The sequence below is a fragment of the Galendromus occidentalis genome, unplaced genomic scaffold (assembly GCF_000255335.2).
Source record: "Galendromus occidentalis unplaced genomic scaffold, Mocc_1.1 scf7180000076319, whole genome shotgun sequence".
NCBI lineage: Eukaryota > Metazoa > Arthropoda > Arachnida > Mesostigmata > Phytoseiidae > Galendromus > Galendromus occidentalis.
In genome coordinates this window covers 960,293-976,900 of record NW_003804308.1, presented here as the reverse complement: position 1 = coordinate 976,900, position 16,608 = coordinate 960,293, and the positions used below count along the sequence as shown (strand labels likewise).

The window sequence follows — 16,608 nt, the reverse complement described above, 5'->3', positions numbered from 1 at the left end:
AACAGGGCGGGCGCGATCAAGATTTTCCAACTAGTAGTTGCGGTACAAGCCACGCATGCTACATACCGAACGCAGCGGATGCAGATCTCCACGAATTTTCCGTTTGTCTCTACATTCCTTTAGCAGAAAACACGAATGTTTCTTTCCGGGAAACTCTTTCGCACCTCAGAGGAAAAGCTTTTCCACAGTCGAGCGGTGATTGCTCTGCTGTTGCCTCGGGGGAAATTGGCGGGAAAACACAGAAAACCCATCCATCGTCTGATGGTGAGCTACTCAGTTAATTACTCATCATGTAGAGAGTCGGCGCATTCGATATGCAGCCGCACGGTGAGCCGTTCGAGTTCGCTACGGGCTTTTCGAAAGCGGTGCGTCGTACGATAGGCGATATCCGGCGAGTGTTACGTACGAAACGTGACGGCTGCCTTTCTGCTTGTGTGCTTGTCTCTCTGCTGGCTGCCTGCGGCAAGGAGGAAGCAAGCGCCAATTCCATATCCAGGCCAGTGCATTTTGTATCATCACGAAGCCGGGGTCCGGCTGTTTGCTTGCGTGGCCGGCCGACCGGCCGGCCGGCATGTCTGTCCGCCGGTCCAGCCCGCGCGCAGACTTCGGAAATAGAGCCGCCAGCGGCTGATCAAGCGAGCCTGCGAGCGATGCAACGAACGAACCAGCCCATCATCGAGAGTGGTTCTCGGCGCGTTCCTCCAGTCGGTTGCCCTTGGAACTCGACGGCATAGACTCCACGGTATCGTAGAATCTCTTCCTGCGTCCCATCCCCACCCCCCGCAGCGGGACAGAGAAACGTTGCGCAGACTTTTTGGGGCCGGCTAGCTCGCTATCTCTTTCGGATCATGGTTGTTGTTGATGTCGTCGTCGTCGTCGTCGTCGTCTTCATATAAACAGCGACATTAGCGCAATTGGCTCCCGGCCGAGGAGATGAGGAAGACGACAACGAGAACGACAGCGACGACCGAGTCCGGGGAGATTGAGGGTTGAGCCCCCTGTTCAATAATTGCCTGTGACGACAAGGAGAACACGAGGAATTGGGCTTCCTGCTGGGATAACTCGGGCTCGGGATCCATCGCCAGCGCCCGAAATCACTAAACCTGATCCGCCGAGGAATCTCGATTCACGATCACGATTGTTTCAAGCCCGACGAAGGAGAGGAAATCTTGATAATTGAATTCCTCCTGAATTGTCTTTCGATATCAGTTCTCTCCCTCGGGACTTCGATGCATATGAAACATGGATCCTTTCTCGGATTCCGTCGGAATCGTTTCCGAGTCAACAAAGATCTCATATATTCCGAAGTGTCGAATGGGAATATCTGGAGGACAATCGAACCTTTGGAGCTCTCATTGTTATTGGATCTCCAACGGCTCGATCTGTCGATCAAATTCCCAATACCCGAAAAATGTGAATCCCCTCTATTTGGTTCTCCGTTGTTTTCTCAAGGCAAGAGAAGACATTTTTTCTTTGACACAACTGATCCGCCGCCGCCGAGAGATATTGGAGCCTAATGGAAACTAGTCGTCCGTGATTTCAGCTGAGCCCGGACAGAATTTCCGTGCGACGAGCATTCTATCTGCAGCGAGGAGGCGAAAAATAACCTCCTTGAAGGATCCGCATAGAAGCCGGAACAATCGATCTTGGAGCTTTCTCGAAAATGGGGGAAAGAAAGCAATTTTCGTAAAGCGAAGGCTGAGGAGTGTCAATCGCCGATCCGCGAGAAACTTCACGCGCCACCCCGAGTATTTCTCGAAGCCATTTTCCCCGCTTTCAACACATCCGAGATGACTCGCGCTCTGAGGCAGCGAGTACGGCGACGGGGTGATGAAATATTCCATTGGAACGAACAAACTCTCCAGCGTCTCGAGTGGGACTTCTCAGCTCAAGTTTAATGAATTCCAATCCTAATATTATTTTCTTCCCAATTCAAAAGTTTCCCTCTCTCTCTCTCCTTCGACATGGCGCAACCGGCCGTCAAATCAGCGTGAGAAGTTTCGTTGGGAAAGCCTCTCAAACTAATTTGAGCGGGAGATTGGGAAATTCTAATAACTCTGACATCAATAATGTCTATCGTCATTCCTGTGATAGCCAATCATAACATCTGTCGTCAAGGTCAGACGAAACGCGAGAGATGGAGCACGGGTAGAGATCGGAGAAGGAAGGAGCGGCTCCACCAGCAGAACGAGAAGAAATCAGCAAGGCGGACGTTTCTCGACAAAATTACTTTTTAGTAAGCGTCATTACGATGTCAATCTCGTCCAAAACTGCGGTGCCTTGTGTCTGCCCGCCCGTCCGCCTGCCTGCCTTCCTGCCTGTCTGACTGCCAAGCTTGCCCTCTAGCAAGAGAACGAACGATTTATTAAACCCGCCCGGTTATTAAAGCCTAGCCTTTGAAAAACTAGAGACTCCCCCAGCTCGTCCCTCTCGATCTACCCGTACCCGTGATCTCTCATGATTGTCCCCTCAAAATTCCCCTCTCCCCCCACTCCCACTTCTCGAGGGGGAGAATCAGGACGACGACGGAGGAGATGGGGAGAACGGTTGCTGCTCCTCTCTTTTAATATCGAATGAATCCTCGTCTCTCAAGCCAAGCCGCCGTCCTGCTCATTCCCAGCCCTGATTCCTGAACCAACCCCGAGCTGTTATTGCTCGCTCAGCCGATCTGACGGGAAAGAGACGAGTGGGATTTTAATTTGTGCTCGCTGCGTCTGCTAAGTTTATTAGTTGAACATCAAGCCGCTGCCAGCCCGCGATCCCTCGCCGCTCCGCCATCGAGGCAACCTTCCGACGACCAATCTCCCCGCCGTGGTCCGCCTGCTCGTCTGTCCAGCCAATCCAACTCGGTGTGAATGATTGATTGAAAGACTCAGCTCTAATTCGGCGGCGTTTGTTTGGCCTGCCGGGCTGGAGTATTTCGGACTCGACTGAGGAACCTGACCAGTGATCTGGCAACGCTCACTCCGCGCCCTGACTGTACACGATACTTCTGGGGGCTCCATGTATTCTCGCGCGCGCCTTCCGAATCCTCGTGTTTGCTGCACTTTGTGATATGTGTGAAACGGGGGAATGACATGCTCGGTATGGAACCGCGGCGCTCGCCTTGCGCTCATTGCCATTGATTCCGAAATGTACTGAATCACAGGACGGAGACCCCATTTCTCTCGAACATGTCCAGAATTTGAGTTTTAGCTCCCTCCGAATTTCCAGTCCCAAAATTGGAGGTTGATCTTTCTCAGACTGCAATACTTTCATTGTGTCCCTATCGGTTGTGTCTCTCTCTGTATTCCATAAGACCATCATGCGGTGCATCGCGGCATGGTCACCGATCGACCCTCTACGCTCACGGCAATCACTTCCTCGACATTTTATTCACCTCTGGTTCAGGAGCTAAACATCGAAGCCAGCCCGGCTAAGTTCATTCCGTGTCCCCTAATTCGTACAGACTGTGATTGGCCATCAGAACAAAATCGAGTTGACTCACCTGTCGCGTCTCGGGAGTAGGTTCCGTTGAGGAACCGCTTAACAGTGTGACACGCGTTCCAAGCTGACTGCTTCACAGCGATCGGACAGAGAATCGAGCCGCTTCTGGAGCCCGGCGATTCTCACGCGAATGCGTGACGTCCACCTGGTTGTGCTATCCTTGAAATTCTCGAAGAATCGTTCCCGTCGAGAATTGTTGCCTCGATTCACTTGATGACATGGGGATCCTGCTCCAGCGTCGAGATCCGATTCGAGCTGAACAGGAAAACCACAACACAAACAAACGAATCAACCATGGGACGAACGAACGGCGAGCTCGTTATCCTTCCTTCTCCTGAACAGCCGGCGGAGGTTCTCCTGACCGCTGCGAAGCAGCTCTGAGTCCTCCGAGATCTCGGCCCTCTCCCCCGGTTCCCTCTCCTCGCTCACTCTGTTGAGTGAGGGTAAGACCAAGATAAGTCAGTCATACGATCAGCGTTGAACCTAGGTTCCTTCAAAACTGTCCAAAAAACGATCTCCCCACGACCGGTCCCTAACGAGGGCCTGCCGACGTCGGCTGTACGCTGGACCCGCCGATCGCAATCTGAACAGACTGCGGCCCTCAACCGCGGTCTCGTCTCCCGGTTGCTGCTGAGGTGATTTCTATATTACGGCTCGCTAGTCCGGTATTACACGGATTACATTGAAGGGTTCATGATCAGGAGTATTGATTCGGCGAATCAGATAGATGAGCTTCTTTTCGATGCCACCTCACAGCAGAACAAGGAACAATTCTGGTAGCCGATCCCCGGACGTGCATGAGCCGCCTGAGGCAGCCTGCTCAGCAGCCCAGGATTCTCCCCGAATGCATCATGATTCATGATTCAATGCGGACGGAGTGTTTGGGACGTCTGTAAGCTATGAGGAATATTCGGTTTCTCTTAGCCTACGCGAACACTTTTGGTCCCCCAAGATACGGGGACGATGATGAGGAGGAATGTCTCAATCCTCCCCGATCGGGTTTGGGGAAGACCTCGATGGAGAATGCGTCCTCTCCTTAGACAGTCGAGAACTCATCGGCTCACAGGATTCGTTGAATTAGGATCGTTGCACTGGAAGCAGCGGCGCCCCGTCGGAGCGGAAAGCCCGCCGCTGGTAAGAGAACGAATCATAATCATCATTCCCAGCTTCCCGCGCTCCGCTGTTTAAGCCGACTTTTAGCATCACAGATGATCCATCTGAGTAAGTTTGACGTGTGCTTACCGCCAGAGTCGAAACTACAGTCTCCAAAATTGAGTCGTGAATCTGGAGTGCCCGATTTGCACCGAATTTGGTGAACAAAAATTCAGGCGTCGGTCTCATCCTCGGTGAGTACAACCGCCGTAGAATCGCGATTCCTGGGGCTGATCATTTCATTTTCTGGAAAGTTCATTGTTATCGCGAGATGGTTGCATAAACTGGGTACGGAGACATTTCCTATTCTTCCCACCGAGGGGGCTCCAGCCATTAGTCCCGTGAGGTTCCTCCCGGATCTTTACAGCGCTGTACTAGTCCGCGTGTGTCAACTCCCGAGCACGGAATCTGGGAATGAGAACCACAGATGGAACATCTCCCGCGTTCTGGATAATTTCTCCCATCGATAGTAATATACGGTACGCTCCTTGCTAGGTCCCCTTGCTCAGCATTGTCGTGGCATCCATATCGGAAGCTGACGCGCGAGTTCCCTACCGCTGGGCTCAACAATGACGGATCTGAAAATATTATACCGTAACGAAGACTTCGTCGTAGTGGACAAGCCTGTCGATATTGCGATAAACGCATGGGACGACGAGAAACACCCAGTCACAGTCGCTTCGATACTCAAGGGGATCATACCGGAATGCGCGGATCCCTCGGTGAAATACAATTTCCGCTTCGTTCACCGTCTCGATTTCAGCACCTCGGGGACCTTGTGCATAGCTCTCAACAAAAAAGCAGCTTCGGATCTCACGAAGTCTTTCGAATCCCGTCATATCGATAAAACGTATATAGCCTTACTGATGGGACGCTTAGATAAAGAAGTCACGGTCGAAAAGCCAATCGGGCAACATCGACGGAAGCCGCACAAAATGGTACCGAATACAGATCCGAATTGTGTCGAACAAACGGTGCGTGACGCGAAGACGCAGTTCACACCCGTCCGCTACGGATTCTTCTTGGACACTCCGGTAACGAAAGTACAAATTAAACTGTTCACCGGAAGGCGACATCAGATCCGCGTGCACGCCTTGACGCTCGGCCATCCGATTTTCGGTGATTACACGTATACCGGTGCCGAAGAGCACGCTAGGATGTATCTGCATGCGAAAAAACTGCGTATTCCGTATAGAGGAGACACGGTAGAAGTCGAAAGCCCAATCGACTTCGATCTCGACACCGTTCTCGAAGTTTATTCGTGATAGTTCCCCTCGAAGCAGGGACGTCGGTCCCGGATGGCGACGGGCTCAGTAGTTCCGATTTGTGATGCTGCAAGCCCTATTCAGAATAAAAAAAATGAGGGGCTCCAGTGAGAGGTCACAGTACGAATCTTGTTCTTCCTCGTTCTCAGACGACGCATGCGGAGGTCTGAAACACTGTTTCGGTGGATATCTAATATTATCGCTTCGAAAAAATTCCCTGAATATATGAATACGATTCCCTTCCAGATTCAAGAATGGCGACAGAAGATTCGGTCCGCTCGAGAGTCCCCACAGCCCAGTCGAACCCTCCTCAACCTGAGAGTCTGGACCAAAAGAGAACAGCGGAAATTCGACGTGAATATGTCGAGTCAATGAACCAATGGCTCTGGCAATGCTACCATTGGCAACAGGTTAGTCTCGGGAAAGACTTTCCCTCGCTTCGGAGGTTCCCCATGAATAGGAATGGTTCGCAGGCTTCATTCGGCTGAATTCCTTGAGGAGGAGATCCTGAGCCAAGCTCAGTGCGGACGGAGAGATCGCAAACCGTTGTTCCACCCGCAGGTGAATATCGCCGTGACCTCAGCGATGCTCCATACATCATCTCAGGCCGGAGTCGACATCAACCGGAACATCGTAGTTCCCAATCCCCCGGATCTAATATACCAGGTTGGTTGAATTCCCGGCTATTCGCCCGAACTGGGAGTACCAATGCTATTCCTGTGGAGGTGTATATGCTACCCATATAATTGTGGAGACCCAAGAGGCTCGCGGGTAGGAATGGCTTGCGTGGGATTATGACGCCTTGAAGCGCTCCCAGGTGCGGATACCGTCCATTCCTAAACGCATCGCGGCAGAGTTCATCGACTGCGTGATATTGCTTGTCGCGAAGTTCCTCATCACCTTCATAGCTGTCGAATATTTCGAGCTCATCCAACTACCAAGGTAAGACCTCAAGGTTCCAAGAGCTATCTGGTAGGGTGTGGTTTCGCTTGATCGCTCTGGCTTACCTTTTCGCTGAGAAAGGAAACTAACACACCCCCGCTCGCTGCGAGTGTCGTCAAAAAACGCTTTTCCGAAGGGAGCAAACCAGCAATTCCCTTGCGGTCATCTGATATCTAAATTAAATCTTCTTCAGATTTCAGTTCTCGCAATTGTGAGTATGTTCGGGTGACTAATCTGTAGCTCGCTTGCTTCCCCCTTCCTTATCATTTATAGATACGTGGTGGAATGGATGTATCTGTGTCTCTATCCGTGATCCGATAGGATCACACTGATTCCATGAATCGTGCTAATGGGATGCGATTCCTGCCGGGTGAATATCGGAAGAGTGGGAGCCTGTCTCAATCTTTACGCTTGATTTACAGTTACGACCTCCGCATGATTCAGCAGGATCTCTTCACTTACTCGGTAGCTGTGCAGAGCATATTCGATAAGTGGCCGATTTTGATACTGGAGTTCATCCATCGAATGGTCGTGATCATCTATGAAACTGTAGGAGTGTGGGGATCCGGCGGTCGAGGCCAAACGATTGGTAAGTTCACGTATCCGTATCTTCTTGCTTGGGGGCCGCTGAGCCCTCCCACGATTGTCTCTGACGGAAGAATCTCGTTTGCAGGAAAATATATAATGCATATCCGCGTCATCAACTGCTCCGAATGTGACGTGGTTGCGCCCGGGGTGCTCAGAGTGCGCGTTTCCGGTGGTGTCGGCCTGTTCTGGGCTCTTCTCCGAGCGACAATGAAGAACTGTGGAGTAACCTTCTTGTTCCCAGTGTGCGCCACCGCCTTGTTTTTCTATCACAAACGAGCAGTTTATGACCAGGTCTGCAGAACGCTTGTCATAGAGGAACTACGAGATGGACCCAGAATTGTGGTCAATTGATCGAGAGTTCGTCGATAGATCTCCAGAAGGAGCCGTGATGCTTAGATTTGTACAAAGTATGTGAACACAAGAGAGAGGACTAGGGAGACCGTGATGAATAAACTTTGCGATTGAGTGGAAAGCAGTCGTTTCGCCTGATTATTATTAATAAGATGTGCATAATACAGGTCTCGTATACTTATATTTCCGGCAGGGGAATCCGAGCCCGGGGAGAGCAACCCATACGTGGCGGAACGAATGAGTTATGTCTCTCAGCCAGGGATCAGCAGGCGAAGCACGGACCGAATGCCGTGAAAACGAAATTTTCATCTATTTATTCAAGTCACGCCATATTTGCCATTTTAAGGTCATATCGAAAGATTGAATACACAATAATGAACAACACACTGCCAGTGGACAGAATGGGAGCCGCTCTTCAGGCTCAGTTTTCGTGGAGAAACCTCGATTTTCAGGTTTCCGAGCAGCTCGTCGTCCGGGATTCCCGAATGTTCCTGAGGACTCGGGGATAGTCACATGAAGACTGTTCAGATCCTCTGTAATGTTGAGAGACTCATCAGCCCTCTCAGCTGAAAGAGGATCACAAATTAGACCGCCGCGCCGTTACCAGTACCTGCAGAATCGCCCGAGTCCCTGATCCTCCTAGGACTCAAGGATCGTCGGACCCCCCTGAAGATCAGCGGAAGCTTGAAGAGGTGCTGGGACCTGGATAGGATGAAATAAACCTGGGACCTTGATGGGACGAGCTACCGCTGGCGCTGGGACCTGCTCCAAGCCTTTTTTGTTCCTGATCCTCGATCGCGGCAAGATACGAGTTTCGATGGAAGGTTCCGTCCGACCTTCTTTTTTTCGCCATACGCGAGCGCTCGTAACTGTTGAGCCTATTCCTCTGCAGATCAGGAGGAGTAAATAAAAGAATCGGGGCGCGTGAAGAAGACGGTGGTAATAGAGAGCATCGCTTTATGTACGAAAAAGGAGAAAAATCACCTTCGGAGTGATTTCTTCGAGCCATCTGCGAGCCTCATCGTTGGATTCCATTACCTCAGAAGTAATGACATCCAAATATGCAGACCCCCGCTCGCCTACCATGAACAATCAGCCCTCTGAGAATCGCTGGCTGAGCCAGTGACTTTCCGTCATATGTCTTCGTATTTTTCAATCCACGGCACAAGAGGGACCCCATGTGCCGGTGGTACTCAACTACCAGAGCCAGAGCCCTGCCTCGGACTCCATGAGCTAGAGCCAAGTTAGGGTCCAGCATGATAACTCTTTCGCAACCTTAAATCGCGAGATGGGGCTTGAACATTCGGATCGAACACCCGGAGGGATCAGATCATAGTTCATTTATCCCCTCTCCCAGCGTAGTGGCAAGCGCATCATCTCACAAATGTGAAATCCCGGGTGCAACCCTTGTCAGGATCGCAAATCATACTCAGCTCGTTTCGCGAATGGATACGCCGAGCGAGGATTGGCCCTGATGGCCGCGGTGCACCCGCGGAGTGCTCCATTCAACCTATATGTAATCGCAGCAGTCGAGGGCTCGATCAGCTCGAGTCGCCAACTGTAAGGGTGCGTCAGTCAAATCACAAAGAGCGTCACTCGGATCTCGAGTAATCTCAGAACAACAGCCCGGGACTCACCTCTGACGCCAGCTCGCGTTCTTCATCGGTCAACACCCTCGAAGGATCCCCTTGTGAGAGGTTGAGGAACTCGTTCTGGTCGAACAGTGTCGCCGGTTCGCGCTCAGAAAAGACAGCGTCCTCAGAAATGTTTTGGGAATCCGGGTCACTATCGCTGAATTGAACTCCCGAACCATCTCGCTGACTCTCATCAAAGGTTTGCGGCCTCAGAGACTCTCGGGCGCGTAAAGCTTGACTGCGAAACGGAGTGAGGAATACCGACCGATTGCGAATCGAATCCCCCAAGACACTCCGCGAGAACGGCTCACCTGCTTCTCTTTCCTTATCGGTTCTTCTCAATAGATCCACTTCAGCAATTTCCAGGCCTCTTTCTGATTCTGGTATCTTCGGTTTGAGCTGCCGCTTGCAATATGTGAGGTAGTTCTGAATGCAAGAAGGGGCGGAAAGATCGCATCGGAGAGCCCCGTTCGATTCTCACTGATATTCTCCGCTTCCACCGAGGATTGAGAGCTCATTTTCAGGAAATTCAAGGACGGTAAGTTCAAGAGTCCAGGTTTCGACGAAATTCTGCGGACGAGTCTCGTCAACGCGGCTAGCTCTTCCGGCGTCGGTTCCATCTCCGGGCGCTACAGAGGATTGGGAGGAGAGGAGAGATTGTTTCGTGCAAAGATGATTCCATGCCCCGACCATTGAGAAAAAGCATCATCAGTCGGGATCGTGACGCTCTCTGGCCCGGCTTCTGAGGCGATCGGGGGCTCGATGGAATCGACGTGGAATCGAGAAAAAGGAGTAGAATTTATGCTCACCTCGCAGGAGGGCAGTTTCACGATAAACACACAACTCCTCATGACAGACGCGATGTTTTACGTCCGACCATCGAGCAGTGTCGCATGAAATCGGATGTACCGTCGACGACGTTATTTTAAGCCAGACAGCGAAATGAGGACTCCGTAGAAGCTCGAGTGGGACGAACCGTCTTCTGTGACAACGATAGGAGATTAGCAAAAGCAGGAGATTTAAGTCTGCGGAGACATCCGGGAATTTCATTCTCAGACAGGCATCATGTCTCACTACATCGTGAATACGACGCCGACGGACGCGCGATCAAAATCACGGCTGGGGAGCCCCTGGCGCCCATGGCGACGGTAGTGAAGGTGATCAATTCGTGGGGAGCACCGAGTGTCGAAGGCGACCGTTCGTGCCTCGGAGTCCCTGCGTGCAGATCGGCCCTGAAGGAGCCCGTGCTCCTGGGACAGCTTTCGAAGTGAGGAAGCCGTATCCAGTTAACTAGGAAGGTTTCGGCCATTCTCGTGGTGTCACAGTCGCGATCTCCGAATATGATCTATGGTATCGACCTCATGATCGATAGTAGTATGGTTGTCAGACTGGGCCGAAAAATAAATTGGTGGAATCCATCTGTGTGGAGAACGGCTTATCGACGAGGTGGGCCAAGATTCCAACCGATGACACCAGCTGTCAGAGATTTGACATTTCGGCATCCTATCGGACAAGGGTGACAGCTTCCGGGCAAGGATGAAACACTGGTGGGTGAGCATCTTGCTCTCAACCTGGAGTCCGCGCGGATCGACAGTCACAATTCCCCCACCAGCAGGAACAAAACGCTCATAGAACAGAAATGCGGGAGGTGAGTTCGCGGTCGATTGATCTTGGATTCAACGAGAGAGCAGCCGCGGACCTCTTCATCAGGCATTGGGAAAGCATCTGATTTTGAGTAAGAGAGGGAATCCATTTAAGCGAGTAGAAAGGAGCTCTGAACGAAGGCCACCGCCAGAAAATGTTCCCGAATTCCGCTCTCCGCGTCGATAAACTATGTTTCATTGCAGATTCGAGCAAAGTTTCGTCCTGAACCTTATTCAGCGCATAATCAAATGCTCTTTGAAACATGAAGAATACTCATGAATGAACTCATACTTATTGTAAGACGATCCCTGTAGGACTTGATAGGAGCCAAGTGTTTTTGCAGGATTCAGGGATTCGGGGACCCCTGCCTGCGAAGACATCTTGTATTTTTGTCTGTCGACTCTGCTCGCCGCTTGGGTTCCGCGAGTACTCCTGGGGATCGACGGATTCTATTAGGGGATTTTTTTCGAGGCAAAATCGATGAGGAATGTTGGGAGCGAAGGAAAGCCCCCGCTGCCCCATCAGAAGTATTTTAGAAGTCAGAAGGAGGCGGAGGGGAGGGACGAGCGCTTGATGTCGGAAAAGAGATCCGAGTGCACACCGCGGAAGCCGCGCCGGGTGCTGATTCCATGAAAATTTCTCGGATATCGAGGTCCTTCAGCTTCTTAATGTTGATGATGCGAGCCGGGTCGGAATCTTTTGAAATCGTCCGTCGGTTGTGTGGAGAGTCTCTTCTTCTCCGCCTCCTCTCGCTCAACCTGCTCGACTCGCTCCCACAGTTTGCGTTCCAGGAGTTCTGACTCTTCTCTGAACTGTTGGGCTTTCGCTGCCTTATGGAATCGTAGTTTGACCATTTAAGTCCGAAATCGAGGTTGCGAAGTGGAATAAAGGCGAGCGAGAACATCTCGTTAGATGAAGCTGGGAACTCACATTTGGAGTGACTTCTTCGAAACATTAGGTGCCATCTTCGCTTCGACATATCCGCTCGGCCAATTCCGGATCTTCAAATGCAATCTTCCAGCGGCCTACCCAGAAGAAATTTTCTGTTCAGAAACTGCAGGAGGAGCTGAGTCCTCCTCCTGTCTCGCTCCCAGTGAACGTACCGAGTAAAGAATGACACCTTCCGCGATATTTCCTAGCAAGCGAGCTCATGAAATCCAGAGTGATCGCTTTGCTGGAATCCCTGATCGCGTTGGTCGGCTTCATCATTTTCAGAAGACACCTAGAGGATTCTGATTAGGCTACTTGTGCGGCTACTCATCCACGACACAGAAGATTTATCTTGATTCATTATAATTATCAGGAGGATCCTGGTAGAGTCCGTACAGGCCTCGTTTTATGAGATGGTCTGGAGTATGCGCATCGTACTTAATGCATTCAGTCCATAAATTCAAAGACTCCTTCAGATGCGCTTCGCTGGACGCTTGGGCGTACTCAGCTTGAGACCGCAGCTGTGAGGGATAAATCGCTGTCATTCAAGTGTCTCTGCGCTCCCAGATCCTATTGAGAAGTTTCCAGGTCTGAGATCTGGAGTTCACCACTTCGGCCTCCCTCAGATCATCCTCGATGGGTTCCGTCGAAGTATTCCCTTGATCAAGAGCGCGTTCGTGGATATACGGTAGCGTTCCTCTGGAGACGAGCTGTGGAACAGGGCTCCCATCCCTCAATCATTTCGGGAATCGAAGAGCCGATTGAAAGGTCCTGAATTCATAATCCCGTCTCCGGTCTTGTGCTCGCTGCGTCTGGGACTCTGAGGCTCGTCAGGGCCGGCTTTGGATTGGATCTCCCGCTCCATCATTGAATGTCATGCGAATCGCTACGAGGTCTCACCGATTTCAAGTCCCGGGTCATATTCAACTTCACGGAGAAGGTCCCAGGGTTCGACGTATTCTCCGCGCTTTCTAGTCCTCGTGCACGTCTTTTCGAGGACTTTTTTGACCCTCACGAGAAGGTTCTGCAAATATATATGAGAGCCTTGTGATCGTATGCACCGAAGTGATCGTCGCGGATCTTCTTCTGAAGAGATGATGGGGTGCTCACGTTCATTTCCTCCAAATCCTCTCTCAGAAGGAGCTGGGGATTGTAGTCGATCTTCGAGATAATGGACCTCACAGCGTCAATTTCCTCGGGACTCATTTTCGGAGGTGGCGCTAATCGGCGGTAAACGATCGACTTCACTCCGCGAACAAGATCTCAATCGTTCGCACCACTCGGGCTGTGGGTGTGTCGAATAGTTTAGATACGTAGTAAAAGAGTGAGTGAGTCATCTTATCGGCTCACCCGGGCCTGCAGAACCGCGGTAAACGCGATGAAGTCGAGATACGAAGCGGGAATCTCGGGAAAGTCGATATTCACCCTCAGCGCCAGGAGTCTTACCGCGGGTACTGTCTCACGTGAACTGCGATGCTCGACGTACGTGGGTTGCGCGTGTATTCCTTCCACATAGAAGACGCTCAGGTCGCCCGCGAACAATCGAAACAGAAGAAGGAGATGCCCATTGAATGTATCAATATTCCGTCGGACCGTCGTAAGTCCGGGAAGGAGAGACCATTTCCCCATTTCCTGCCAAGGCGGTCGCTTGCCCCAAGGTCGGCTCAAGATCTTGGAAGCGTTCCGTCCGTGAGAATTAACCGTCGAATCTGACGCAGGATCACTCGCAATAACTCGGGGACTTCAACTTCCTTCCTCGAGAGCCAGGGAACGGCAAGGGCAGTCGGCGCGAACTCGATCTGTTGATGAGTAATGAGTAATTAGCCACCCCATCGAGAGGAACCCTCACATGGGAAGATAGAATATATCCTCTCTTTGCGAGCTCGTGCTCTCGATCGGGAGCGTCCGGAAACTGTGCTGAAACAGCCCTTCTGCGATCTTGAAGAAGAGGAAGCGCCGGGGAACGGGGTCCGCCTCGCAGAGGTGCTACCTGTATAGAGACGGAGCGTCTCCCGTTCCCTCCCGTCGTGAGTAGGCTTTGCAAAAAACCGCAAATCTCATGAAAAACCGCGGTTATTGACTGCGGTTATTCGCTCTCCCTCATAGAGTACCATGTTAAAGAAAAACCGCAATTGCGGTTATTACCCGCGGTTGCAAAGCCTAGTCGTGAGGTGATCGACGCCGGTCGAAGTCGAGCCTGCCTCCCGAGGTCCCTCGCCTTGGCTCTCACGCTCAAAGCTACAGCGCACCGGATCGAGCGCCTGGTATCGTTCTAAAGCAGCGGTTACCGATTTCTTTTCGGCGCGGGACATCCTCTGAAGCCCTCGGCTGCGCTCACGACCCCTCGCGATGTCGTTCCACCAGTCGGTGGCTTCGCCTGACAGAGAATATTTTCCACCTATTCATTGAACAAGCCCTCGCAATAAAAAAAAAGGAGTCTGACGCGTCACGGCTCTTCGATATTATCACAAGCCATGTCGAGTATATCGTCCCGGAGGATCATATTATGAATTGCTTTCACCGGCCTTCGGGGGACCCGAGGACGGCGGCCGGGACCCCGTTCGGGATCCCCTGGTCCCAGGAGAAAACTGGGAACAAACTCCTTCTCAATCTAGAGAGATCCGATCATCGCCACTCTCGTTACGGATATAGTCGAGTTTCTATTTCTCAACTCTGCTACTCGTCGATTCTTCGCTTGCCGAGAAGATGCCGATTCGATAGAGAGTATTTTGTTTCACAGAAAAAAGTTCAAGGGTAGAATTCTGTCTCCCAATAGGTTCCCATCTCTTAGGTGGTGCTCCTGAATCAGGAAGACTGCTCGATTTGAAGGAAGAGCGCAGATGCGATCTCCGGCGGGGATGGCACAGTGTAGTTGCATGACACAACAGAATGGAGATGCGCGGCAGACGGACCTCGATCTCAATTAGTAGTCCTTTGGAGAAGCTTTCGGAAGGCCACTCGAACGCTCACTATCAAAGTCATGCCGAAACCCATGTGCGTATAGGCTATAGGAACGAGCGTGTTCACCCTGGCCTCGCTCACGAAACTCAGGGATGACACCTGCAGAACCTTCTAAGGCGAAAAAAATCGAAATGTTCGAAAGGCTCCGAGCAGACGTTGACTGGCCATTAATTTACGGCTTGTTAATCACGAGCTCATGGTCTATAAAATTCCGTGTCACCCGCCGGATATCACCATTCTCCCGGTGCTGGTCGCCAAGATGAAGCTGGCAGTCTTCATGTTGTGTGCGATGACCGTTGGCAACATCGGTGACGTTTCTACTTGCCCCCCTCCGCCGTCGCAGGACGATCTTGCCTCAATGCCTCCAGTGACGCCCTATACCTCTCCGCTATCAAAAGGTATCGGCTCAGATGCTTCGAATTTGATTCTCCAGGAAATGCTCAAGACCTTGCTCCGAAACGGAAATCTGATGCGGATTCTGAGCGAAATAATCCGTGGATTGATATCGGGTGCTGGCCCGCAATCGTTGCAAGCTCATCGATTTTTGATGAACTCGCCTCTGCCTCAAATGAATTGGATAATGTCTCTTATCTTCGGCCGCCGACGTTTCGGCTTCGGTCCTCGACAGCGAGAAGGGATCACGAGTTACTTCACTTTCGGCCAGCCCCCCATGCTCGATGAGGACTACTTCGAAGAATGGCAAACAAACTACGCAGCTCCATCTGACAAGATGTCTCTCGAAGAGCTACAGAGGCGATCATCTGGGTTTCCGGATGCCGGAGATAGACGTGCGGGAAACCAACCGACTACACCGGAGCCTGTCGTGTCAACTCTGCCGCAGAAAGGATCTGCTGAAACCCCGGTTCCCAAGGAACAATCCGGATCTCACAAGCTTCTCTCGATCTCCGATATTCCAGCTTGGTGGAAAAAACATCATTCGAGAGCATCGATTTCGTCCGCCAAACAACACGCTGAACATCATGCTAGCAGCACAGGATCTCCCGAGAAGGTCGAGTCGCAATCCTCCGACCCAGCAACAGGCTCCGCCGGCGCCGGCGGTGCGAGCAGTCTGTCGAATGCTTGGGCTAACACGAACTCCAAATCGAATGGCGATGCTAATTCGAATGCCGAAATTGGGGCCGATTTCTCCGTGAACGCCGATCGTAAGGCCGATGGCAACGCCTGGGGTAATTCTAACTCGTGGAGTAACGCCAACGCATGGAGTAATGCCAACGCATGGAGTAATGCTAACTCGTGGTCCACCAACGGTTTAGACTTCAATCTTGCCGGTACGGGCTTGACAGCCGCGAGCCCTTCTGGCCTAACGGCCGCAAACCCCTCCGGTAGAGGCTAGCCTCCCTCGGGCATCCGCGAAGCTCGATGTAGGGAGGGAAGTCACGCTGGAGAGCGGGATGGACGCGAAAGAGTGCCGGAGATGCAAGGATTCACAACGCGCTGGTACCATCGCAACCATTCCGGTGCATCAGCTCAAAGAGCGCTTCCCGGAGCTGAACACTCCTGAACATAATTTTTGATGAAACGAAAACTCCTAAAAGTTTGATTACGGCAATCCGCGATGGTCGATCCATGATTGATTCTCTAGACTGAGGAATTCTCGGTGTCGAGGTGTATATGTCTGCTTGGTCAGTTATGAT

The 16,608-nt window shown here is 51.7% G+C and overlaps 2 protein-coding genes across 2 annotated transcripts; both read left to right on the top strand.

The window, feature by feature from the left end:
* Positions 1-4,715: 4,715 nt before the first annotated feature.
* On the top strand, positions 4,716-7,888 carry LOC100898340 (uncharacterized). Its single transcript, XM_003738751.2, has 7 exons — positions 4,716-4,832; positions 6,150-6,313; positions 6,465-6,569; positions 6,721-6,845; positions 7,039-7,056; positions 7,268-7,434; positions 7,519-7,888. The coding sequence occupies exons 2-7, from the start codon at positions 6,158-6,160 to the stop codon at positions 7,782-7,784; spliced, it is 837 nt and encodes a 278-aa protein (XP_003738799.1). The 5' UTR covers positions 4,716-4,832; positions 6,150-6,157; the 3' UTR covers positions 7,785-7,888.
* LOC100905074 (RNA pseudouridylate synthase domain-containing protein 1-like) lies at positions 5,208-5,903 on the top strand. The gene has a single exon (XM_003738794.1). The coding sequence runs from the start codon at positions 5,208-5,210 to the stop codon at positions 5,901-5,903; it is 696 nt and encodes a 231-aa protein (XP_003738842.1).
* Positions 7,889-16,608: the final 8,720 nt, after the last annotated feature.